At 37.8% G+C, this 27,906-nt stretch overlaps 1 protein-coding gene across 1 annotated transcript in view; it reads right to left on the reverse strand.

The window, feature by feature from the left end:
* Window positions 1-27,906, reverse strand: part of LOC104123913 (serine/threonine-protein kinase TNNI3K) — a 97,259-nt gene that overhangs the window by 53,575 nt on the left and 15,778 nt on the right. Inside the window, exons 6-17 of the mRNA XM_009636203.1 lie at window positions 20,888-20,986; window positions 19,285-19,423; window positions 11,094-11,238; window positions 10,898-11,002; window positions 10,185-10,279; window positions 9,397-9,546; window positions 7,243-7,329; window positions 5,949-6,005; window positions 4,813-4,905; window positions 4,670-4,727; window positions 4,360-4,554; window positions 3,913-4,017 (exon numbers count right to left, since the gene is read on the reverse strand). Of these exons, the coding sequence (XP_009634498.1) occupies window positions 3,913-4,017; window positions 4,360-4,554; window positions 4,670-4,727; window positions 4,813-4,905; window positions 5,949-6,005; window positions 7,243-7,329; window positions 9,397-9,546; window positions 10,185-10,279; window positions 10,898-11,002; window positions 11,094-11,238; window positions 19,285-19,423; window positions 20,888-20,986 (1,328 nt within the window). The remainder of the gene's footprint in view (window positions 1-3,912; window positions 4,018-4,359; window positions 4,555-4,669; window positions 4,728-4,812; window positions 4,906-5,948; window positions 6,006-7,242; window positions 7,330-9,396; window positions 9,547-10,184; window positions 10,280-10,897; window positions 11,003-11,093; window positions 11,239-19,284; window positions 19,424-20,887; window positions 20,987-27,906) is intronic.

A 27,906-nucleotide genomic window follows, 5' to 3' on the forward strand; every position in this document is an offset into this window, starting at 1 on the left:
ACAACTGCCTGACAGGAGGCTGTAGGGAGGTGGGGGTCAGTCTCTTCTCCCTGGTAACAGATGATAGGACGAGGGGGAATGGTTTGAAGCTGCGCCAGGGCAGGTTTAGGCTAGACATTAGGAAAAAATTCTTCACCGAAAGGGTTGTCATGCTCTGGAATGGGCTGCCCAGGGAGATGGTCGAGTCCTCATCCCTGGAGGTCTTTAAAAGAAGGGTAGATGAGGTGCTTAGGGACATGGTTTAGTGGTGGGATGTCAGGGTTAGGTTAAAGGTTGGACTCGGTGATCTCAAAGGTCTTTTCCAACCAAAGTGATTCTATGATTTGCCAAAAGAGTAAAGGTATCTAGTTAGAAATTGCTAGCAATCCTGACTTGGGCCAAAACTGCAGAACTGAATGTCCATCTCAATACTCAGGACTTACAAGGGTTGCCTTGTGAAAGCAGAAGGGGTGACAGTGAAAGGCGAACACTGTTTGTTCAAAGCAGTGCACAACTATGCTGTGTGAGAGGAAAGCCCAACCGTCCCCAGTCTGAATGATGTGCCTTTTGCATTAAAGGGCAAGCAGAACTAAGAATCATGTTCTGCCTTTAGCAAAAGGAGGCATTTTCATCTAAAATCTCACAATCCAATACAGTTAGGTATTTCACCACCCTTCTTTGAAATATACATACCCCGACACTATTTTCATAGCTAGACAAGCAAGAACAGATTTCCTCTGCATATGCCAAGCACTCAGTGCTTCCACTCGGGTATCACCAAAGAAACTGAATGACTGCACTGACCTGCACTAGATTTTAACTCTTAGATGAGGTCCAATCAGAGATGCTTTTATCTGTAACAAATGGGTCAAACAAACCAAGAAACAGACTATGGGAAAATATTTAAAGTAAAAAAGACAAAACAAAGAAAAGGAAAAGAAGTAGTGAAAAAAAGTGACAAGGTGTTATTTGAAAGCACAGTGCTATGCTGAAAATAAACAGAATTCTCAAATGGAAAATTTAAAAAACCAAAACAGATTAAACAAGTATTTGTATCCCACCAGAGAGTATTTGCCTGTGTGGGAAACTCAGTCATCAAGGACAGAAACCAATGTATTAAGTGTTCAGTGTTTCATCATTTCAGTTATTAAAAAGTTAGAGACTCTTCATAATGACAAGATGTCAGGGCTGAGCACACTCTGCATTGAGGAAAAATAGCGAGTCTGGGAGACAGAAACTGAAGAAGCCTTAGCCGACATTATCAAAAGCTGGCTTAATTCAGGATATACTCCTAAAGGCCAGAAAACAACAGCGTAGGGCACTGGTAACACACCAGGATGTTAAGAGACTAGACAAGAGACCAGATGTAAGGGGATCAAGAGGTGCAACATCTGCCTCAGTGAAGCACCACCTGGTCAGGAGCAGCTGATGGCTGCAGGTGGGGAACACCCCACCCCACTGATTCCTGGGGGCTTCCCTGTGGCCGCTGTTGCCAGGGCAGGTGAGTGCTGCAGAGTGGAGAGCACAGGGCTTTTTGGGGAGTGCTTGCTGCCCACCTTGGCTCTGCGGTTGAAGGTGAGAGCTGAGATGGCTCTGCGGTTGAAGGTGAGAGCTGAGATGTCTCTGCCTGCCCGATCACGCTGTGGAGAGCCCTAATGCTGCTCAGGAGGATTCCCACGGGATCAGCACTGCGCTGACAGCTTGTGCTGCAGGCAGGCATCACTCACAACCATAGTCAAGAATCCACGATTTGTGCTTTCCCTTCTAAGATTTCCCTGAATTCCTCCCAAATTGCTCAGAACTGGTTACTGCAAAGCTTTGCAGTCAAATCACTTGATAATGAATTGTAAATTAGTTCAAAATGTATTAGAAGGGAATTTGAATTGCACTTAAGAGTTTGAATGTCCTAATGTCTCCTGCTAATTAATGGAACTGGTTGAGTAAGTGGTTTTAATGGACTGTTTCATTTTGCATTGACTCGGAGCATTTTATAGAGCTTAACATTATTTAAAAGAAGTGGGGAGCAGACATTTCTTGTCAACAAAATTTTACTTGTTCACGTGAAGATGAAGCATTCAATTTTTCATTTTTATTTTTTGAGATTTATTTGATAAGTAGAATTATATTTTAAAAACTTGGAATTTGAATTAGAATTAAAAAATTCAAAAACTAGGAAGAATAGAAAAAATAATTTAAAGATTTGAAATGAAACATTTCAAAGGCCTCTGAGTGTGGGCTCAGGCTTTTTTAGGCTAAAAGAATTTTGATGTGACATGGTTTCTGAAAGTATTTAGTCATTCCAAAGAGAATTTAAAATACTCTTTGACAGACAGATTTTATGTAGCTCTGCTGCAGCAAAATTGCAGACTCTGATTTATATTAATACACTGAGATGGACCATCCATATAGTCAATATACACAGATGAATATATCATGCCAGCAGTATTCCTCTAAACATCATACATTCAGAAGCCTGAACTGGGCATAGTCTCACAATCAGTTTACTTCTTCACCTAGCACAGGGAAAAAACCATCTCCTTTTTCCAAAAGAATGAGTGCCTTTCACAAGGAGTCTTTCACTGCAGCTATCAGTGTCACTAGGAAATGAAAACTTACAGCAAGATGCAGGGAAATATTATATCACCACAACTCTATAGGCCTGGTCACTTGAGATATGAAACAAATAAACATTTCTGTAATTTATTTAAAAACAAGTAGTTAAGCTAGTGGAAAATGAAGAGGTGTATGTCTGACACTGAAGAAACCCCATTTTGTAACTCACTTCATCCTATTTCTTAATTCTTTCTGTAGCAGCTTTCTTGTCACAGTGTTTGTACCTGTGAAGGGGCTGTTTCCAAGCAAACTACTGTGGCTAAAGAGCACACCAGCTATTCAGCACTAACTTTCCTTGCTTGGTTGCTCTTCTTTAAATACACCAATAGGTAATTTTGGTTAGTCCTCTTCCAAAGTAGAAGTTAGTGCAGAATGGCTACTCTGAGTGATTTCTGGGGTAGACATGACACAAAAAAATTCTGCTCAGTAGAGATGTTTTCTGCTTCCAACAAAGACTGAACATTGGTGGGCCAGATGTGAGAAAATAGTGGGTTTTAGCAGTGGTATCCTTTAATGACAATTACAGTTCAGCAAATGTGACTCATAGCAGTTTGTATAAAAACTCTGAGGTTTTTTCAATCCAGTTTCGTTTCCAGAAGGATATCTGCATAACCTACTCACATAGACTCTCTCCTACTTCTTTACCAGTGGCACTGTCAGCTGACACCTGGACTGGGATTTACCTACCATACCTCTACAAGTGCCAGCATTAGGCACTTAGCCTAAACCAGATGGCTGCTCCCCTCCCTTTAACAAGCACAGCCTCATCCGAGGTTCCTCCCTTTTCAAGACAGGCACCTAAACCAAACAGGCTGTGTTGCCTTCTGGAAGTCTTTTTGCATTTCTGCATCAACCTTAGGGGGACTAGTGACTTGTTTCAGTTAGGCACAAGTTAGTTAGGGCCAAAAGTAGGTGAATTAATTAATGGTTTTGATTAAAAAAATCATACTGGGGAAATACACTACACTGCATAAATTGTAAAAAGGCTATCCCATGGGACTAAAGTATGCAAATGAGGTATAAATATTTTGTAAATTTCAGATAAGGTATCTGTCAGTGAAATTATTATAAGCATGAAGTTGACTACCATCTGTCAAGTCACTCAACTAAAATGTATTAAAGCCTCCAGTAAATATGAAATCATCGTACCCCAATTCCACAGTCCAGCTGATGCAAGTAGACCTTCCTCTAAGCTCCATCAGTGCTAATGAGATCCCTCACAGTTACAAGGGTCTGCAAATACAGATGAGACTGCAGGCTGTTACTGCGGCTTTGAGGCTTCATATTCCCTGAATATTTAGGGTAAAGCAAGAAAGTTACCTGTTCAAATCACGGTGTATGATTGGTTGTGTGAGATTGTGGAGGTACTCCATGCCTTTGGCAACATCTACAGCAATGATTAATTTAGACTGCAGATCAAGGGTTCTATATTTTGAAAAAAAAAAATTACTCAAAGTTAATAAACAGACAAGAATTACCTGTGAATTATTTTTATATGTAAATCATGGAACCTTAAAAATTGTTTTAAATACTATATAATCTATGTAATAGAAACATATACAATGTAAAATAAAGACTAAATAAAAATTTTGTGTTTACTTATTAATTTCCTGTGTACACCCAATAATTTGAATCAAAGCTAAAATTTTTCTAGTGTGTTCCTTTCTCTATTGTTTTATACAGAAATGAATAACATTTACATCAGCATAGATTTACTAGTCTTCTGAATTCGGTACCACAAGCTCAAGCAGAGAACTAGTGGAATACCTCTTCTGTTCATGAAGCAGAGAGAAGAGTGATCCTCCAGAAATATACTGGGTGACTATAGCAAACTGGCTTGGGTCATCTAAGCAAGCTCCCACAAACTGGATGACACATGGATGATTCAGTCGGCAGAGAATGGAAACTTCACGGCAGAACATGTCCACATCAGATTTGGAGCAGTAGGTGTTGGCTCGATAGCTTAGAATTTACGCGAGAGAAAACAGTAAGGCAAAAATATAATCAAATATGGTTTTTTTTAATACTTCAAACTAGGTCATTAGCCAAACAAGGTGGAAAAGTCTGATAAACTTACCGTTTGATTGCAACAATTTTATTTCTGCATCGTCCCTTATATACTTTTCCAAAAGACCCTGAAAAGGTTTAAAATAAATAAGCACAAAGATATTTATTATGAACATCAGACATTTAAAAAGGATGCATTCTTATTTCTGGTACCTGAGCCAATAATCTCATGGAACTCTATTTCAGAGAGCTGAAGATGGAAATGTGATGGCAAACCAGCACGGAGGAGGAGAACATCTGCCTTTTCTGCAAAAGAAAACATTCTATTTGTAAAATGTGGGGTCCTGGGGGAGGACAGAATACAAGCATTTAACTTCACAAAGACGTTGCACAGTAAAAGCTGATTTTCCTCTTGTAAACTGTTTGACTAGTAATCCCATTTCCTTTTCTTTCAGTAACCACAGTAAACCCCAGTAACAAATACTTGCAATACTACAGTTGCCTTGGGCTTTCTTGGCTTTGAAATCTTATCAGCAATGAACACTGTCCCATAAGCATATTCTGCCTGTATCATGTCATGGTTGCGTAAAAGCCTTTATATGGAGAATTAGTTCCCTTTTTTCAGTATAGCTAGTGCTCATTACTGATGCAGGGGGTGTTATTCCAGATCTGACTGACTCTTTAGTGACATGTGGAATCTAAATTTTGCAACTTAATTTAGTCAGCAAACTTCTCTACCTTGTTGATATTCTTGGTTTATTGCTATAAAGTTTATCAGAATATTTCTAAATGGAACATTTCAATTCTGTTATGTAAAGGTTGTAAGGATTTGATTATATTCAGAGTGAATATTTGAAGTGGAAAACTGAAAGCACCACAAAAATTGGAATATTTTAAAGTACAAATATTCATCTGAATGTTTTATCTATATGTGCTTCAGATTAACACTAATTATTTTTGGACAAAATTTTTCTTGTAAAGATAATCCAGTCCTTTTACAGTGGAATTCAATATGATATTTGTTTGCATTCCTGTATATGTGTGTATTACATTAGTGCTAATTCACAAGCACATCCTTTTCTCCAAAGAAATAACAATAAACATATTTTTTAAAGTAAATGAAAATAAGATAAATACAGGAATTATCATGATGCTGAGCAACAAAGCTAAGTATATTGTTTCCTAAAATTATCCTAGGGAAATACAGCTGCTGCTTATGCACATCATTAAATTTCTGAACAATGAAAATTCCAGGAATAATGAATCTGGTGTAGTAAGTTTAGGCTGACAAACACCTTGGGTAAAAAGACCGTAAAAGTTTTCAAGTTTTCCCTTGCTATTGAGAATACCTTTAGTCATGTTTTTTATCTTTCCTAGAGGAGATGGAACTGACACATAGGAACCATCTGAAAGAAAAGAACAGAATTAATTTTATGGAATTCAAAGACAGTATAAGCTTCTGTACTGATAAATTAATGAGGCAATGATTGCTTAAAGAATGAAAAATAAATGGGTGAAAATACACATAAATGCACAAACACATATGATTGTGCTGTTCTTGAAAGTAATTTGTATATAGCTTCACTAAACACTGTAGAATGATACTGACTTTCACTGGTGTTACAGAAGGCCAAGGCAGCCTTTTATATCAGCTAGATTCTGCAAAGGATCTCAGATCAGATTCACAAATTCTGACAACTGGGCTGCAAGCATATTGCGCTGTTTAGTTCACTGACTAGATTTCCCAAAAGACCTCAGCTTTCTCCATGTACCCAAATTTTAATCTCTTGTTTTTCTGCTTAAGTGGGAGCTGAGTTCTGTTAAGAATCAGCGTTAAAGAAAATCTGTTTGGGTGTGTTAATTGCTTGCCAAAATAAATTTCCAATACATGCATAAACTAAAGGTTTGCATACACTTGAGATATACTAAACCTAAATCTGGAACAGGTCAAACTACTCTGCAGAGCTTGAAACGTAGGAAGCAGATTGATCCTGGTTTTGACTGTAGGGTTCCTCCTGTTTCCATGGCAGGAGGAGCCACTGACCTGGACAAGCTGCAACGTATAACATATTCACCCTCTCTGTAGACAAAGTTCTCAACACACTGCAAAATGTTCCTTTTATCAACTGCTTGTGTTGTTAACGTTTGTCTTGCCACTTGCCATTTAGTTGCCAATACAAATGAGTATTTTTGTAGCAAAAAGGGTAATTAATTTTTCCCAAGGGGGAATTAGATATCCAAAGATGTTAAAAAATATGAAGGGAAGTGAGTATAGAAATATACCACATGTCAGTAATCAAAGAAACGTCAGAGCTAAACAGCATAAAGAGAATGGCTAAACAAGGTATTAAGGATGTAAAAAGGTATGAGTAATGATTGCTAGGGACTGATCTTCATGTCACAGCTTTTAGCTTTTCTTTCTAGTGAGTAATACAAAATGACAACTCTAATTTAAGGTAAAGGAAGATTTTTTATGTAAATAGAGGGTACCTGGAAAATGGGGATTCTCATGACACTAATTTTCTTTGTGCCAGGCAGAATTGATCCAAAGGTCCCTGACATCCGTGGAACATTCCCAGAGACTTCAGCGGTCTTTGGATCAGACCCTTCAGTTAGAGAATAAAGTGATTTCTCAGACCATACCTCCTCCAGGTTGTGAGTATTCATTACAGGGTGAGTCATCCTGAGGTCTCTTATAATGCTTCAGAAGGGTTACAATGGCGTCATGACCTAAGAAGAGAGGAAAAATAAGGATTTGCAGGTAAACAAAATAGTAGTCTTTTTTTTTTTTTTAATTGATTTATTCAAAATCGGGGGATTTTTAAAAAAAATATACAATATTCCTATAAAACATGTAAACAAAGATACAGAGGCACTAATCTGAAACATATTATGATCCTTAGCTACAGAAATATAGGGAAATACCTGCCAATAAAACAAGCATGTTATTTTCATGAGTCCACCTAATCCTAAAATGTGATATATGGCAATAGAGAAACCCTGCTACAGAAATCCTAAAATGGAAGTTGACAGCGGTCTTCAGTAGGCCTTACAGGGACAATTAGTGCCTGAAAAGATTTCAGTTCTGGTGTCCTAAACTGGACAAAATGTGTACACTATATTGCTGTAGGCAGTTGCTATACTCATCATTCTCCCTTGCAAGCATCCAGAAGACAGCGGTGTACACACAGCATGCTCACTCCCTCAGGCGTTTGATGCACAAAATTCTGCTTGGCAACACTCAAAATGCTTTTCTAAACCTTTCAAAGATGAGTTTTCCCTCAATGATGAGTTTTTCCTCAGAGTATTTTGCCAGTGTCAGGTTTTTGGAAGGCCTTTGAAATCCATAGCTTTACTATATTACAGTCATTCACATAATAAATGGTACTGCAATGCTTTTGGAGGAGGGGGGAATGTCCTGGAATCCTCCAATTTTAACTTGTATTTTTCCCTGTCCCCTAGAAAACATAGGGGAAAGAAGAGCATTTTTGAGTTCTTGCTTTGTGCTCACTGTAAGTGGCTGGGCTCAGCACTGCTTATTCATACACCCAGGCTGATAGGAAATGTTTCTGTTTGCTGCTTATAAAGATGAGAGCAGGCAAAAAAAGGACGAAAACATAGGCATGTGTACTGAGGTTGTGATGCTTGGATCATGTACCAAATGCAACCTATCACTTCCTGCTTCTTCAGTTGCAAAGTCTGTTGGTATTTCTTTAAGGATATTTTTCACTAATATCCTAATGAGTACAAACTTTTCAGCTTATAATAAGCCAGGGAAAGACCAGTAAGCCCACAAGTTATGGAAAGGTTGTTCGCTAGATCTTCCAGGGTCCTGCAAAAAACTTAAAACTCCATCTCTTAAGGGTGCTTAAGGAAACAGATGAGGCAGAGGCTTTTTTGCTGACTCTCATCCTGTTATCAGAAGCTACCTTCTACAGGAGAGAAGTCACTAGGCTGCCAGGGACATGAGCTCTCACCAAAGAGTGTCAGCATAATGGAACAATTCTCTAAAACATAGGAATTTAAATCAAGAACAGGTTTTTATAGATAGCAGCTTTCTGGATGTCCAAACTCAGAGGATGCTTGAACTAAATGTTTGAAATGTTATCACTTAAATTAACACAAATGTTAACCCAAAGAAGATGGTCGCTTCTTTACCAAAGCAGTGAAGAGATTGCTTAAATAGCCTTCCACAGTCCCTAGGGGTGGAACGACAATGCCGAGAAGAACAAACTAAAGGGCATCCCACAAAAATCCATGGCACTCAACCACCGATGAAATCCATAAATGGATGCGAACATCAAAAACATTTTCAGGAAGAAATAAAGCTTTTTATTTGTGTGGAGTCAAAAACAGGACAGAAAGCTGACACATTGCTGTACATATAGGATGGTATAACAGGAACCATGGAAAACGCCCTGCTTTGATCCATATTTGCAAGAATTTAAGATTACTGATTCATCGCTCCTTGCAATGCCTCCTTCAGTAATAAAATTAAAACTCCTCATGCACATACCAGAGGGAGAAACAGCTTTTTCTGAACATGCTGTATGCTTTCTATTTTTGCAGCACATAAATACTCCTGTCCTTGAGTTTGTGTTGAATTAAACTAATGCTTTACAGAGTATATGAGAAGATAAAGAAAAGTGCTTTTTTTTATAACCCTTCGTGCCAGGAACTGGAAAGCGGATGGTGAGAGCTCCTAGTCTACAGGGGTTGAGGGGTTATTTTGTACTGTTCTCTCCTTCCTGTAATGTTTTTATGGATTTTGTGGCAGAAACCAGAAAATTGAAATACCTTTCTCATAAGCCCACATCAAACAGGTCTGCTCATCTTTTTCTCCACTGGACCTGCTGGGATCACAAGCTACCAGGTTCATATCAGCTCCATTATCCAGTAAAAACTGTACAAGTCGAATATGACCATGGTAGCAAGCACAGTGTAATCCTAGAACATCAGAGAAGCATGATAAGCACAACTGTCAGAACATCATGATAGGACTTGCAGCAACAACTATAAAGCATAAATTGATTTCCTCCGTAAAGGACTATATTATCAAAAAAATACCTGAGGCAATAGGTGCAAATAAATTATTAATGCTGCAAGAACCAAGCTATTGGTCTCTACACAAGAGCATTTACTCTACCACCTGCAAATCACATTTAACGACTTTGCACGTGAGGAAAAACAGGTAGAAATAAAGGCTCTTTTTGTTGTTGCTGGTAGTAGGGACATGGAGGTGTGCAGCCCTTCAGACACTATATCTATGCCCAGACCCTAGCAGAATAATACTTGGGTCCAATTCTTAAAACTGCTTAGCAGCCTAACTATGGGAGAATCAGTTTACATCCAGTTTTGTTGCTCATACACAAGCTGACGAGCCTGACACATTCTCACTGAACTCTTATCACTTCTATGCTTGCCTGCAAAGATATTTCAAAAAAGATAAGAACTGTCTGAAAGGTAATTGGATGCTGATCATCGAATTATTATGGGAATTACCCTGGAAAACCTGACTGTATATGGCTTCCAAATTTTTTGGTGCTGGTATATGCACTCATGCACAGTAAAGATGATGATGTTACCTGTATGTCCATCTCTTCCCTGGTGATTGATGCTTACAACATTCTGGTCAAGAAGAAATTTTACAAGTTCTATGTTCTTTCCATAGGTGCAAGCACTGAAAAAATAAAGGGAAAAGTGAATACTATAGTCCATAAAAAGACAAATACTTTGGGTAGCCAAAATTTTAAAAAGAGAGATAAAAATGTAGTAATAGAATAAAGGATCTTTAGAAATGTGCAAATGCATAATTAATCCTCCAAAGCATGTTCATTTTTGTCATTTCAGAAACATTCTAATTATTATTATATAAATTAATTTTGCACAGCTATGCAAAATTAATAGTCTGTTTTGTGAAGTGCCTTTATGAACTTACAGCATCATGACCAGACTGTGTTCTGCCACCTCATTTTTACATTAGAATATCTAGACTCCAGTAGGTTTCTAGGCAGAACAGGCTCTAAATTCATCTTCCAAACTGGACAGAAAGAGAAACCATTATACAGATGTTGATGAACCTGATGCTTTTCCTACCTGTCTCTCCCCATTCACTATCTGGTTCTACCTCTTACTTCATGTCCTGTCCTGTATCTCAAGATATAAACTTAATATCCACGTTGAGCTCACTGCTTTCTTTGTTCCTCATCTGGAACGAGGCAAGATATTTGTTATTTTGGGTGTATTGCATGCATGTATACATGGAATTCCATTGATAATGACGTTTTAAACATCTCACCTGTGGAAAGCCGTTTCACTGAATATGTTTTCTTTAGTGAGACTTTCTGTTCCTGAGAGCTGAATTATTTCCTTGACAACTTCAAACTTTCCATTGTAACACGCACTGGAGATGAAGTCAGTAAAGAGCTGTTAACAACACCAGCTTTCTAATCAGGCCCAAACCATGTAAAATAGAGCTTCTCCATGTGACTCACAGATGCAAAGGTGTGTCTCCATAGATATTCACCACATGGGGCTGAACTTCGAAGCTGCTCTGGAGTAAGAACTTTACAATTTCGTGGTGTCCAAATCGACAGCAGAAATGCAGAGGAACGTGATCTTCATTGTCCTGAGCATTCACTGCCATTTGACCCAGAAAGAGACCAAAGAAAGTATTTTATACTTAACATAGCTTGCTTTAGAACTTTAGTAATGCTTTATGTGTTGTGCATATACATCAGGAAACCTCGTGCTAAAATATTTATGGTCCTATTTCTTTAAGATTGAAATTTCTGTGAGCTTTCATATATCAAAACTACATTACTCAGTGTCATCTGTAGTACACTATCAAGATGATTTTTCGGACTTAGGGCACAAATGCTTTCTTCCAGTAGCATGCGTATTGAATGTTTTGATGTAGCTTTCCATGGATGAATCACAAGTTATAAATGACCCTTAGAAAGAGCAATTGCTGTCAGTATATTACAATGTGAAGCAAAAGTAAGATATGTAGCTACTATATGTAAGAAAGCAATCCACTGAATTATTCCAAACACATGGTACAATACTTATTAATTACAAATACTAGGAAGAAACATACTTAATTGTTGCTCTTAGGAAAGGAAAATCCAGTGGTTTTAAGGTTTATGTTAGCTTCTTTGAGTAGCAGGATCAAGGATTCTTGATATAGTTATATAGTGACAAAAAAGAAATTAAAAAAAAATCAGGGTGACAGTGAGGTTATATTTTTCATAGTCACTATTAAAATATAAATACATAAAAGGCAAGAAAGGAAGAGGAGAATTTCTTCAAGCATCTGGATCACCAATGTTTTCATTTTGCTCAATGTCTCTTTTTACCTGCAAGGATGATTTTGTATGTGCTTCACATCTTTAAGAGGATGGGAGTATTATTTGACAGAACATGAAATTGTACAAAAGAATTGGCAAAATTGGAAGCATGTTCTGTTCTGTTTGAGAGATTTGCCTTTCCAGTGCTTTATGTCCCAAAATTATGCGTTGTATATGTTGCAAACAACTTACAAAAATATATCCAATAAAAGTATTTTTTTCTAAATTTCTGAAGACAAATTCCTGTATCCTTCTACCTGAAAAATCAGTTGCTTTAATCTACGCACAACAGTATAATATTAAAAGCAAAAGAAAATTGAAATGAATTAATTCTAAATACCTCTCAAATAAGCATATACGTGCAAAGGATTAGAAGTTGATGTGATTTCTTAAACTCCTGGCTAGCTCATAGTCTCAGATATTTTGGGTGAAACAGTAGGGTTGTTGTAGGACAGACAATATTAACAAGCAATGAGGGAATTTAAAAAAATTCATTGATTCAATTGTCTTTCAGTAAGACCAAGATTTTTTCTTCAAGATTTGGCCCCCATTCAGCAAAGTGCTTGGAAACCTATCAGTAAGTGATCTGTTAGATCAAAATGTTGTTTCAGTTAGCATGCAGAAGCAAATTCGTATTTCTGAAACCATCTAATTTTGACTGCTGTTGTTTTAGTATAGCAAACAGTAATACTACACACTTTTTATCATGAACTTGTATTTAAAAATGATTCTGTAATAAAACAACATAAACCAAACAATTCTTGAGAATAGTTGTTATAAAATCATAGAATCATAGAATCGTTTGGGTTGGAAAAGACGTTTAAGATCATCAAGACCAACTGTTAACCTAACACTGCCAAGTCCACCACTAAACCATGTCCCTAAGCCCCACACCTACCTCCAGGGATGGGGACTCAACCACTTCCCTGGGCAGCCTGTTACAATGCTTGACTACTCTTACAGTAAAGAAATTTTTCCTAATACCCAGTCTAAACCTCCCTTGGTGCAACTTGAGGCCATTTCCTCTTGTCCTATCACTTGTTACTTGGGAGAAGAGACCAACGTTCCCCTCACTACAACCTCCTTTCAGGTCTCCCTCAGCCTCCTCGTCTCCAGGCTAAACAACTCCAGTTCCCTCAGCTGCTCCTCATAAGATCTGTGCTCCAGATCCTTCACCAGCTTCATTGTCCTTCTTTGGACATGCAAAGCGTCCAAATTACCAAGTGAACAGTGTGAGACTATACCTGCATATGTACTAATAACATAAATATGACTGGGAACATTCCTGGCATTGAGGCCAAGGTCACAGAACTGCTGGTATCTACCAACAGTAACAAACTGTTTTAAGAGGAATTAAGTTAAGGGCAACCTGTCTACTGGGAAGCTGTCCCTGGAAGATCCTTGGCCCATAGGTGCGAATTGTTTGAGACTTCTAGTTATCCTGGACCACATCCATGCCAGGGAGCCTTCTTTCTGTAGGATAGGCAGATGCATTCCAGCACCTGGGAACCTTCTTAGGCATGCCTGAAATAGGTATGGATACACCTTACATGTCACTTTCTTTATCTATCGAGTAGGAAGCAAGGAAGAGTTTGGACAAAGCTCTAGGCAGAGTTCTCCATTGGTGCAGAGACATACAAATACTGTTTTCATTATCCAAAAATTATCTTTATTCAGTTTTAAGAGAGAGCATGTATTTCTGTGATTCTTAGTGTATTTCCTTCTGTGTTTAAAGATAGAACAAACATAACTGGTTGATACAATAACTGATAGAATTGACAAATCCAGCCTACTTTGTACAATATTTAGGTCTCAATTCAGTCTAGCACCAGATCCTTGAGACAATTTACAAGAAATTAATAGACCACTAAGGAATAATCTGTCCATTAGAGGTGTCCAAACTTGTACTATGCAGGCTTTTAAGCACAACTTTGACAAATCTCTCTCAGGATTTTTTTTCCTTTAGCTGAGCCTCCTTAGGACAAAGGGTAAACCACACACATTATGAGATTCTGTCTTCTTTGAATTTCTGTGATTACAAGGAACAATGAAAATTAAAATAAAACCCTGTTGTAAAACCTTTCTGAAGTAATGCTGAATGCTCACGGAAATGGACAGTCCATTAAAAAGAGCTGACCTTATAACTTCACTGATGTCTAGAGGCAGATAGTTCCAAAGATGAATTATGTTTCAGGCCAGAAAAAAAGAAAAAAAATGAATTCCTGTAACTTATATTAAGCTTGTGGCCCACAAATTTCATTAACTGCCCCTGCTAACCTTCCTAGCAGTCTTATATGAAAAGGAGTAAAGAACAGTAAACTTTTATTTCTCTATTCTAAAATAATTCTTCACTTTATAGATTCATGTGACATGTTAGCCTTTATTTTTTATGATGATGCCGTACCAGACACAGATTCATTCTGAAGTGCAATAAATAAGAGGGGAATAAATGTCAAAGTTTTATAATAATAAATGCCAGCATTTTGGAATATGTACCCACAGAATGGCCTGAAGGACATCAGGGGTCTCAGGGCCATGAGCTTCTACAACATAACAAGGTGTAAAATAGAGCAAGGAAGGAAACATTTATCTTCTCCTTTGTTTATGCAGTTGGAAATAATGTCAAATACTTGCTAGCCACTTCCTTTGCCTATAACTACAACATGGGATGATGGTTTTTGCTTTAATTGATAACTTTTTGACTTCTAAATGAAACACAACAGGTAAACTGGAATATTGTCTTAACAAGAAGGATAATTTCACAGTGAAACCAAACCGAAATAAATCAAAACCACTTTAGAATAGAGTTATGGCAAAAAAGTACATCATACTGATTCAGGAATTAATAAAGAAGGGTACAGGATAGTTCTTCAAACTGAGATTTTAAAGTATTTTTACATTAGATCTAGGATAGGTAGTACAACTGTCATGGCAGTCAGAGACTAAAAATTCAGGTTGCCTTACAAGTAAACACTAAAAATTAACAAATGCTAAGTTCTTGTCTGGAACAAAATGGTGTACTGTAGAGATTATTCTTAGGACTGAGACATTACATAGGTAGAAAGTAACAGGTGAAACTATTTCAGTAAGTAAAAGGATGAAAAAGATAGAGTGCAAGTCTGTTTCAAAAAATTAAGGGAAATTTCCAGTGAGTGGTATCTGCTTAATATTCAGAGAAGCATGGTTGAACATATCAAAATATCAAACATATCAAAAATATCAAACTCTGGTTTTAAATTTAGAAGTGATTGTATTTGGCAGAGGTGACAGTGATTTTCAAAGATACTTAAAAAAAGAAGAGCTGGAACTCTAGGCAGCTCAGTAGTCCTGAACGCAGACAAGTTTTATTAAGAGACCGTAGGAGTTATAAAGCCAAAGAATGTATTTTATATCACGTGGTCCCTGAAAGAAATCTTCAGGACCACTGGCTTGAAGAATAATAAAAAACAGCAGTTATCTTATGTGAAGTAAACGAAATGTTTCCTGGCCACCAACTAGTTCTCTAAGTTTGTAGATATTCTGTTTCTTAGCTACCCCAACAGTTTTTAAAATATGATTTTTTTCTTTCATTTTGAAATGAACAGTTTTTGAAGTCATGGAAACTTCTACATTAGAAGTCCTACTTCTACATTCAAGCATTTGAGAAGCAATTATTTCCAGGCCCTCCCTGATTTCAAAGAAATGGAACATAAGAAAGAGTGGAACATACCGATAATTCTAAATTACCATAATTTTTTTAAGAAAACCCACACTTCATTTGCCCATTCCTTTTACTGCTGGAGTGTTGGGACACCAGCAGAAGTGTGGCCACACTAATTAGGCCAGACGATAACACAACAACAGGCAAAACCCACAGCTCTTTATTTTCAATAACCAAGTTTATCTTCCTTCATGTAAGTGGCAGATGAGACTGAGAAACAACAAATAATTAGACGACTTGGACTTTGGATCAGAAGTCAGCCATCCTGAGACCCAAACGTGTACCCTTATGATTACCTAAAGGGCTCAACAGCTTGACATGACACTTCTCAAGGTCAAGATCATACCCAGCCCACTGCTAAAACCAGTGAGTCGTCTGGATATAACATGTGTTGCTGAATATTGATTCTTAGAAACTACATAGAGAAAAGTTGGGTGTGGATGTGAGTGTAGTGAACCTACAAGAAAAGCAAGAAGGAGACAAAAGTTCAGTCCAATGAAATCAGGAAAGAGAATGGCTATTTAGGAATACTGATGGTTTCTCATTGTAATGAATTTCCTTTTCTGCTTTACTTTAAGAAAAAAACCCTTTCTCTTCATTTTATTTATTACAATTATCCTAGAAAAAAATCCACCAGATTACAAGAATGAATCAAACACTATGAAGTGATAATTTGTACCCCAGTTATTGCTACATTCTACCACTTGGATATTCTAAAATATAAAACTGAATTTCCTGACAGAATAAATAATGCAAGTTGGCAGCAATCATATTGACTCAGTAATGCAAAAAAATCTCTAGGAATTTGGAAGGCATGAATAAAGAAAGAAGGAAATAGAAGATGTTAAAAATAAAACCAGAAATGAGAAATTCTATATTAAATCAGTTTGAAAAAATCTCAAGATAGTTGAGGCACTTTAAGTGATAGCAGCTTGTAATGGCATGCTGCTCTTTGAGATATAGGAATGATCTCAAAGTTAATTTGGAGCTTAAAGGAATCTGATCAATACCCCAAGAAATGTGCTTGAAAGACCTTATGTGATTTCTGAAAATACACAGAAATTACTTAGTTGGAGAACCAACTGTACTTCTAACATATTGGTTTTATATATATGCATATGTAAAATATGAACATTGATGATGATATATTCATAGGTAGTGCATTTCTTTTATACATTTTTCTTATATATTGTGGTTGGGTTGAAGAAGAAGGTTGGCTATTGTTCGACTGCAAATGTTGCTATATTTCAGCAGTATTCTGACCTTTTCAGTGGTCACTGTTTTTCTTCAGTTGCCATGGCCTCAGACCTGATCAACGAGTCAGTCAGGTTATGTTAAAAGAAATAGTTCAAGTTTTTGGCACCAATTACTGGTCTGCACAGAATACTGCCAAAGCTTCTTCAGGTTATTTCACCAGTCACTTTCATTCCTAGGCATTTAAGTGTTGTTCCTCTGCTGCTATATTTAATCCAAGTTTCGAAGTGTGTTACTTTGTGAGTAAAAGACTTCCCGCTTCCAGTCTCCTTTTTCTTTTTCCAATGCTGAAGATACCAATTCTAAAGAAAAGAATCTGAAACTGTGTCCCAGGCTCTTTTCCTTTTGGAATAAACTACCTAACTGATAGTGAACCTTCCACTGCCTTGTTATGTTGAATGAACATCTCTTCTTTTCCCCCTCTTTATTGTAATTACATCAGTTCGGTGCACACACGTCGAGACTGAAACATCAAGAGCTCACTATTGAAAAAAGTACTTACAAGTCTGAGTCATGCTGTTTGTCTCCACACTTCTTTTACTGCGTGAGTAGGATGTGCGTACTGTAGGCAAGACTCACAGATTATGTGGTAAGGAGGAAAATGGGGAGAAATGCAGCCTTCATGGCACTAGCAGAGTAGGAACAGGGGTAGTGAATGCTTTTGGTGCTACTGGACATACTGAGCAGGGAAGAAGCCTCATGGACTCTTGACGCTGCTTTAGCCATTGTTAAGGAATGACAGGGCTTTAGAAAGTCAGCACTGAAGACTGTAGGTTTGAGAACACAAAACGTGCAAAATGACCACTCGACTGTCCTCTCCTGAAGCAAACTAACAGGTGTCAGTGGGGTATTGGACCAGGTGAGATCAAGAAAGAACAGAGCCTGGCAATTTAACACGTTTTTCAAATGTGGCTATACAGCATCCCTTTTTAATCTTCCCCGGTTATGCTCTATTGTTTTTAATTCACGAATAGCTGTGTGCATCAACTGGAACCAGACATCAAATAGGATACTAGATTGAGAAGCAGCAACTGAAGAATTTTGATGGCTTCTTGTTCTTTCTATAACATGCAGGATTCTTGCAGTAAATGCTTTTTTTTTGTTTGATTGTTTCTTGTTTTTCCAGTTCTGCTTTTCCTAGATCAAACTGTGATATCCCTAGGCAAAATCCTAGCCCCATTGAAAATAATAGATGTTTGCCATAGACTTCAAGGGGACCAAGATTTTACCTTGTATATTGTGGATATAAGTTGACAAGAGTAATGATGTAGTCCAAAGATGCATTATAGAATAGTACTTTTGCAAGTAATGTACTGTTCCTTTTCAAAAAACCTTTCTTTCTCTTATTCTGAAGATAAGAAATGAATTTCAAAATAATTTTATTGTTCAGTATGTAAGAACCTTTGCATTAATATTCGTAATATGCATAACATTTAACCTCTAAGTTTTAACATTTATAAGACTTTGTAGGATATGGCCACAAGCATGTATGCACATGCCTCTGATGCAAGTGTCACAGCGATAGAAAAGCAAGGCTGGAGTGTGGTATGTTTTGTGCCTTCTACATTGCTGAAATGGCATAAGGAGAGGGAACAAAAGAGTGAGCATGAGAATTCAGCAGTACTGCTAGTCGCATGCTAATATTAATTACAGTTGAAAATATTTTAAATCACTGCACATGCAAAATGCACAGCACTGAACTGTGATGTTATAGGCTTACTGGTATCAGTGTGAGATCACTTGTAAAAAGAAAGCACAGATTCCTGACTTTCACAGAATACCAAAAGCACGCTAATAGACTTTTGTATCTGTCCACCCATTATGTCTCTCACACGCACACTTTCTCTTATAGAAAATGTCCCACAATGAAGCGTATGACGCTTGTGTAGCATAATACAACATGTCCTAAAAAGATTTAATTTTCTGTGGAATTGTTTGTGAAACATTTGCGATTTCTCATCTGAATTATTTTAAATTACTTGCTGTACAATTTTGATTTTAAATCCTTCGTTTGTATCTCACTCACTAGGAATTCACTTTGCATTGAAGTAATTTTGATTGGAGCTACGTACCGCCCGCCCACGTGTTCTCTGATGGGATGAGTGTCTCAATAGCAAGCTACCTCTGCGTACCAGTCTTAATTTTGTTATCTGCTGCTGTTTGTCACCTCTAACTTGTTAATGGAAACAGACTGCACAGGAAATGACAAACCAAGCATACTTAGAAGTGAAGAAATCTCTCCAACTGGTATTTTTTTTTGTTTGAGTTGCCCAAAAATTATACACAGACACTGACAGACCACATGTTAGGAAACTAACTTCAAGATTAAAGGCCTGACTCTGTCTATAAAATAGTTGATTTTTTTAAAATATCTTTTCTTACCATCAGCTTTGCTTCCTTCTTCCATCAAGAGCTTTGTAATATTGAGAAAGCCTTTGGCAGAAGCCAAATGGAGAGGCCTGTCTCCAACTTCACCACTTGCATTCACATCAGCTCCAAACTTCAGTAAGAGGTGGGTTACCTAAATATTTCATGAAGGATAATTAAAATATCACATAAAAATATTTTTTTTTGACAAAATCAGGCACAATATTGCATTAGGTAATACTATAAGTGGGCATCTCTAAAGCTAAAACAGGGAGAGGAGATGAAATGGAAAACTCATTTTTAAGTTGTATATCTATAAAAATATTAAAATTCTCAAAAGCAAGTGCTCATTCATTCTCTAAAATATTATGCATGGTAAAGGGCTAGACACAAGACACATGTATCTGTTTAATTGACCAGTTAGCATAATAAAGCAAATGCCCTCAAAGTCCACAAATGTCAGAGCCTTAGCTTCCTTTCTTTTCACAAGAACACCGTATGAGCTTTTATCATAATTTCACAAGACTGTGACTATTTGTTCAGAAGGGCTTGTCGCTAATAAGCAAACTAATCTCTTAGCCCAACATGCAAGGAGTTTCTTAATGTTATTAGATGAAGAGATGCATATATATGAAAAAAAGGATCTCAGGAACACATCCATGGTTCACACCCTTGCTGTCACTCAGCCACAGAATTAGAGCATTTTCAATCATCTGTGCATCTGGACTCTGTTCTTTCAAAAGCTCAGTGCACTCAAAGTAACATGTCCCTGAAATGAAAAATGCACTCTACCTAGAGGTCATCTTTTTCTTTTTGAAACTTGAAAATATCCCAGAATACGTGCTTTTAGCCAAAGAAAAGTATAGGGAATGACTTGCATAAGCCAAAATAGACCCATTATTACATTTCACATAAAAGGGCTATTCAGGGCAAATGACTGGACTGCTAGATTAACCATATGTCAATTATACTTAGTAAAAGAAAGTGAATTGGGAGTTTCAATGCCAGATTTGGTCAGAACTTCAGATTATGTTTCAATAACTCTGTGATCTGTGTGAATGAAGCAAACACATTCGGACTTGTCATGTGCACAGTACCTCATGGAATATCCTGCTCTCTAAATTATCATTTTTTCTGTTAACTTAAAAGTGGCCACAATTTAGATTGTGAATGCCAAGGAAAACCAATTTAATTGCCATTTAATTATTACTGAGAAGTGATGTTCACTTCCTTGGAGAGGCTTAAGATTGTATATTCACATTTTTTATGTGCTCTCTGAAATATGGGATGAATAAGCATCAAATGAAATATGCCTCTGGGTCCAAGTCTGTTTATAGGTTATCAAAGCTAGCTAGATTAATAATTTGTTTCAAGACATCTAGAAGGAAAGATGCCAATTTTTGCTAGGGTCTGGCACAGATCATTAAAGTGTAGAAATTTCCTGTTGGTACTCAGACTCTTAGAGCAACTAAAGATTGAGTAAGAAGTGTAACTTCAGTATGTGAGGCTTTTTCATGGCAGGACCCTCTGGGATGTAAAGCAAAAATATCTAACACTAAACCTATAGTTGCCTTGGTGTTCCACTTCTCAGCTTTCTGAAATACCCCCATTTAGTTACCTGTTCATGGCCATAATATGCAGCAATATGCAATGGGGTGAAAAAAACTGCATCCTGAACATTTACATAAGCTCCATGCTGCAAAAGAATATCAACAGCCTAGGAGGAAACAAACAGAAAATTCTGATTAGAAGCACTATATATATGTGGTCAGCTAGTAAAACAAGACTTTGAAACCTTATGTCACCAGTTTGAAAAAAAGCAAAAAGCCCCAAACAGCAAGCTATAAAGGTGGAGAACTGCATGTAAAAGTGATTAACTTACAGTACTTTAACTGTATGCCACTGATGATTTGTAAATAACCCTGAAAATGTGTTTGCCAGTAAAAAGACTGATTTATGAAATAAGAGGCACAGAAATGACTGTCTGGAGTTTCTCAGAATAACCTTTAATTTCCTTTTAACCATTATGAACAAAGAGTAGTAAACATATCACAGTTTTTAGAAGTGGAAAAAAAAAAACAAAACCCAACTGAAAGATCCTTTTAAATGTAACTGTGTGAAGGTAAATCCTCAAGCGTAATTCCCTTAGTGTGTAAAGCCTTTGTATTTTAGAATAGCCCTTTGGCTTCAATAAATAACCCTAAGGGTTTTCTTTCAGATTTCCACTTTTTTGGTCTTTCAGGAGGCCAGTGTTTTTCTGGACAGCTATGAATTATCAAACATTGGCTTTCTGAATAACTGTCAAAATAGAAACCTGTATGAAACCACTTTGGATTATAGATTGATGCCTAAGGGCTGCTAATTTTTTTAAAGCATGAGGGAGTCTTTAGGCATGCTAAAGGGCTTGTGCCATGGATTATTTGAGTAGTTCTACATATCATTTTGATGAATGTTAATTTTTAAGTCTAATGATGCTAGACTGTGAATCACCCACAGCATAGTGAGCAACTGGGAAACACCTCCTTGTCAGTCAGAAGAAATGACAAAGAAGGGGAAATGGCCAGCTTCTATGCTACGCTATTTTTATCTGTACCTCTCCACTGAGACTTCCACCGATGATGCCAATTAATGCTAGCTGCAAAGATGCACATTTCTGTCAACTGCTATCTAAGCTGAGATCACCAAATCATTTCACACATGCAACAATTGGGCCAGTCATTTAAATCCATGTCATTCTCAAGCACTCGGAGAATGAAAACCTGTTACTAAGCAACATTAGTGTACAGGGATTATTTCTTTACACAATTCAAATTGAAATACATTTTTTTCCATGGTGCTGACTGAATATATTTTGTGTGTAAGGTCCATTCCCTGACATATTGAAGTGTATCTATTTCCTGTTAGTTTTAACCATTTCACTGTGCTATCAGTTCTAAGCCTCCCCAGAGAGCAGCATTGCAGTGCCATTTCTGTCTCTTCAGAATCCAAGGGCTTCAACAGGTCCAGCACATTATAGGAGGTGCCTAAGTGTTGCAAGGACTAAGCCCTTCTATTGAAGACAGGCTGGAAGAGGTGAGGATTGCTCTGTTCCTATCGAATTATTCTTCAGCACCTCTCTGAGTACAAATGATGGGGAATGTTGGTCCTCTGTGTCCAATATTATTTTCCAGAAGCTAGAAGTATCCTGGGAGCATACTAGGCAGGGACAGAAGCATTTCTGGTGTGAATAGGATAAGCAGTGAGCATCGCCTGTGAGTTAGATTGCAAAGAAGTCCCACAAACGCTGATGCTTGTCTTTGGCTGTTGTTGTGGTGCTCCAGAGACACATGAGTTCTGAACATGTAGCAACGGAGAAGGTGGGAGCTGGCAGGAGTGAGAGGACTCCTGAATGAAGGCAATCCTGGGGATGAAGAGCATCCCCAGCAGCCAGAGCCAGACTCTGAGGATGACACAGAATCACATAACCATTGAGGTTGGAAGGGAGCTCTGGAGAGTGTCCAGTCATATGTCTACATAAAGCAGCGTCTCCTGGAGCAGGTGTCTCAGGGCCATGTCCAGTCAGGTTTCGAATATTGTCCAGTCTCTAAGGATGCAGACTCCACAACATCCCTGGAGACCTGTTCCAGTGTTTGAGCACCCTCACACTAAAAAAGCCTCTTCTTCTGTTTAAATGTTTCCTGGATTTCAGTTTCTGCCCATTGCCATCCACCTTGTTAGTGGGCACCTCTGAGAAGAGTCTGGCTCCCTCTTCTTTCCTCCCTCCTCAGGTATATGTGCACATTGATAAGATCCTCCCAGAGCCTTCTCTGCTCCAGGCTGAACAATCCCAGCTCTGTCAGCTTCCCCTCGTATGTCAGATGCTCCAATCCATGAACCATCTTCATTGTCCACTGGACTCACTCCAGTATGTCCATGTCTCTTTTCTCTGGGAGCCTAGCACTAGGCACAGTATTTCTGGTGCCACCTCACCAGTACTGAACAGAGGGGAATAATCTCCTCCCTCAACCCTGCTAGCAGCACTCTTCCTAATGCAGCCCAGGATGTCTTTTACTGCAAGGGCACATTACTAGACCATATTCAACTTGTTGAACTCCTAGATCCATTTCTGCAAAGCTGCCTTCCAGCTGGTCAGCCCCCAGGGAAAGTAAAATTCACATTTGAAAGAAATAGAGACAATGAATCATAGAATGATTTAGGTTGGAAGGGTCCTCTGGAAGTGTCTAGTCCACCCTCCTGATCAAAGCAAGGAGTAATTTCAAAGGTTGCGCAGGGTCTTGTCCAGTTGAATTTTGACTATTTCTAAGGATGGAGGTTCTGCATCATCTCTGGAAAGCTTTCAGTGCTGCACCACTCTCATTGTGATGCCCCTGCCCAGAATTTCCCTTGCTAAATCTCATGTGTGTTGAAGTCCTTTTGCTGTGCATCCTTTTGCTATGGATCTCGAAAAAGTTTGACTCTATAAGAAAAATCTTATGAAAGATCCCCTGAGATCTTTAGAGAAGCTCCCTAGCCTTATATCAGCTGAAGAACAGCTCAGTAGCAGCCTTAACACATGCATTTACTGGGGGAGTGTTAATGTGTTTATGTAGTAAATAAAGAACACTCTCAGTTACTGGTTGGTTAATGCAACTGACTCCCTCTGTTGTGCATCCCATGTCCAGACAATTTTCAGTACACTAGTAACTTGGTGGACCAGAGGTGGGGAACACAGACCCAGCTAGCCTGTGATTTAATGGCTTGGTGAGTTTTGAATAATTAATCTTAGATATCTTTCAGCAAAATACTATCATAAAACTGAAGTTGTAGCTGTTGGCTCTGAAAAGAGATGTTTGGACCTGTAGCTTTTACAAGAATATGGTTAAAACTTCTTTGGATCACTTTGGGTTTAATTTTGGCATGCAACTGTGAGGCCATACCACACTCAGGGATGTGACCACAACTCCAATTCTCCTTAATCTCTTTGGAAGGCTGGAATTGAAAATGTAGATCCATCTACAAGCTTCAAGGTGTATCTTTAAGATGAAGAAACTGTGCTGAGTGATGTGGATCCACCTCTGATGACAAACTTAAAACTAGATGAATTTTGAAAAATTTTTGCAGGCTGTGGAAATGGCAACTTTGTGATCTGCTGATAAAAATAATTTTGTGAGTCATAGTAAGCAATCTTTACTCAACTGCAAATGATGAGAGGGGTTCAGAGACAATCTTGATAGTTTCATAGACAACCTATCTTTCTAAGAAAGAAGACTAGAATCTGAGAAAACACTGAAAGTTGTCACAGGCATTACAAGTAGGTGGGTGTGCTGGAGTGATGTGCAAGGATAAAATTACTTCAGAAATTAAGGGGAAAATTTCTGATGCAAGAAGAGCTTTAAATTCTCATTGAAAGATCAAAAAAAGACTTTTATCCTCAGGAAACAGACTCTGACTAAAGGTGCAACTTGTAACCTACAGGAAATTTTCAAGCTGCAGAGAAAGCAGCTCTTGCTGACTAGTGTTGTGAGGGGTCAACAGAACTGAAAACTGCAATGGCCAGCTAAGGTCTGTAGTCATCATCACAGCCCAGAGGGGAGGGAAGGGAAGGGACCTGTCCTGTTTAATACCTTTAAGGCAGCAACGGAATGCACTCTTGTCATGTTAAGAGAGGACATCAAATTATGCCCTCAGTACACTTGAGAGTGGGGCTGCTATCCAGGGGGACCCAGACAGGCTAGAGGAAGGGACCAACATGACCCATACGAGGTTCAACAACAACAAACACAAAATCCTCTACTGCGACAGCACAGGCTGTGGAACAGCTCTGCTGGAAAGGACCTTGGGATCCTGGTGATCCAAGGCTGAACTTGAGTCAGCTGGACAGCTTGGCCGCAAAGGTGGCTGGCAGCTTCCTGGGCTGGGTTCACAGTGGCATAGCCTGGACAATGAGGGGAACAACTGCTCCCTTTTTCCTTGCATAACCAATTTTTAATTCAAAATGATACTTTGAATACTTTGAACAATACTCTTACTTTGTACTTTTTCTTAAAATTCTCTTATGAAAGGTTTATTCAGAAGCTTTTTGAACATTCAAGTCAATTATGTTCACTTCAAAGACAATTAATTAAGCTACTCTGGAGGTTAGAAGGAGTCAACAAAATAAAACATAAGACAGACTACATACGGACTTTGTCTTTGGGACAAGGGCAAGGGATAAGAAATCCTCTAAGAAAATAAAACCAATTATTATTGACTTTATAGCAGGTAAAATTTAAATGAGAAGACAACTTAAACAATTAAGGCCTTTGCACCAGTGCTAGCTTCTGTACAGCCTTACACTAAAATATCTAAATAATCTATCATGATTTTCATAGTTCCTTTATTAATTAAGCTATTGAAATAAAAATGTGATTAGTGGCAAGCATTTGCCTAATTCCCTCCAATTTAGCAAATGTAGATATGATCAGTCATGTCCCGCAAAGTGTCTTTGCTTAAATTATTACAACTCCTAAGTCTCCGTGTATCTGTAAGAATTTTAGAACAAACCCTATCAGACTGAATTAAGAAACTGCTAAAGGGGGTTCTGAATGTTTTAAATACAGCTTGCTAATGAATGTAAAATTAATTGTCTTTCTTAAGGAAAAAGTCTACTGAAATGTTTTATACATGCTCTTGTGTAAGACATGAGGACAAACATCAGAGCAGCAATAAGCTTTTGCAGGTTCTTTTATCTTAGCTGTTCCAATCAGACGAAACACAGGTCACGGATAAATCATTAATGAAAGATGCAGGTACTGGTCTCTTGAAATATAATGCTCTTCCCAAGATTGCCTTTACTACAGGGTAGCCAAAGAATGGGATTTTTTTAATATTTTGCTGATATTGGTAGATGCTAGATATAGAATAGCTTGAATGTTTTTGTGTAGTATTACTAAAAGATAACTGTTCTGGGCAAAGAGTTTGCTGTGAATTTTACAATACCTTAGTTTTAAAATGTCTCATTTACTTTGACTTCTAGCTTAAAAACGGGTCACATAAATTTTCTGCTCAGGACATTCTTGGGGAGAAAGCACAGCTGGAGAAAAGTGTTGTCAAAGTTAGTCACTGTTTTCAGATGAGTTTACATCATCAGGTTAATGTAAGCTCCTTTACTGAGCCACAACTCAATGCTTTTCCACTTGTGTTTGCCAAACACCTCATGCTCCCATTCATGGGCTGTAAAAGGCTTCCTTCATTCAGTCTGGGCAATTTGTTGGTAGCTATTAAAAATAGCTATTGAATTCAAAACTCGTGAGTTCCAGTCCTCTTTGTCACTGGCCGGATCCTCAGGCAGGCAAATTCAGATTCCCCATTATCTTGCAGCTTGTGTAGTCATGTGTATTGATACTGTGTGAATACCATTTCTGCATTCCTGGTTCTAGAATGATTCTGAAAAGGTCTGAAAAATTGGTGTCAGATAAAACAAAGGGCTGGGAAGATGCAGCATTAGTATAAAACACAGGGAATGAAAGAAGAAAATGGGGCCTTTTGAACCATTTAAATAGGCTCACATAAATTTAATTTTTCAAGGCTTCTTAAATCATTTGAATGTACTCCTATTACTAGTAAAATTCCAGTGAAGGCAGGAGGTGACAAACATGCTGATGTAACATATGACTTGTAAATGAAAAGGGATTTATCACTGTAGAAAATCTGTAAAATGGGACTAACTCCCTTTTCCCCAACAGGTCCTTGCTACAAACACATTCACCCTTCAGATCCTCAGGTTTGCAAGTTGCAAAAATTAAGCAGCACTGGCTCATCCTGCCTGCAACCCTCAGTGCAGCTCACACATCCGTAGATGTTGTAATCTCAGAATGACGACTTTAATTTACAAAATGAAATAGGCAATGATACTGGTTTTTCAATGCAGTAATACTGGACAACACATTTATATGTGTATGAGGCACATGCATTATTTATTTAGCAATGACCTCCCTGGGCTGGAAACATTTCATGTTTTCAAAATAGCAGACTTAATGAGAGATTTATTAAACTTATTTGGTGATGTTTCTAAGACAGTCATCAGCTTATTTTATATTTTTTTGTTAATTTTTCATTCTTCCCATTGGTAACTACAGTTTCCACTAATGGATAAAATAAGCAAATGTCATGTTTTTGGTGAAGTAAAATGTGGCAGATTGCATAGGTGCAGATGAAATATTTATACACTGCACTGGCTCAAATGAGTTGGAACATCCCGTTGATGCTGATGGCCTTCCGTATCCTAATTTCAGAGAACTGAGCACTCTAGTGGTTTCAGGTGTGGTGATGGAGCGAAAGCCATAGACTGACTCTTCAGGGAAATGGGTACAAAGCAATTTTCCCCCCAATTCCCTCTATCTTTCTCTTAAATATAGTCAGTCCTCTTCTGCAGTAAAAGACTATGTTGTGTAGATTGGTGTGTATACCTCTACTATTTATTTATTTAATGGTATAAATAATTATCTTATTTGAATTAGGAAGATGACCAAAAATCTATTTTCTCTTTCTTAATTTATTCTATTTTTTTATGGGGGTTGAAAAAAATATTCCATATTTCCATGAATATTAATGAATTTGTGGACAAAATAAGCTATTTAAACTAGCAAAGGACATTCTCAGCTAACTGAAAATTTCAAA

Source organism: Egretta garzetta, unplaced genomic scaffold (assembly GCF_000687185.1).
Source record: "Egretta garzetta isolate BGI_Z169 unplaced genomic scaffold, ASM68718v1 scaffold163, whole genome shotgun sequence".
Taxonomy (NCBI): domain Eukaryota; kingdom Metazoa; phylum Chordata; class Aves; order Pelecaniformes; family Ardeidae; genus Egretta; species Egretta garzetta.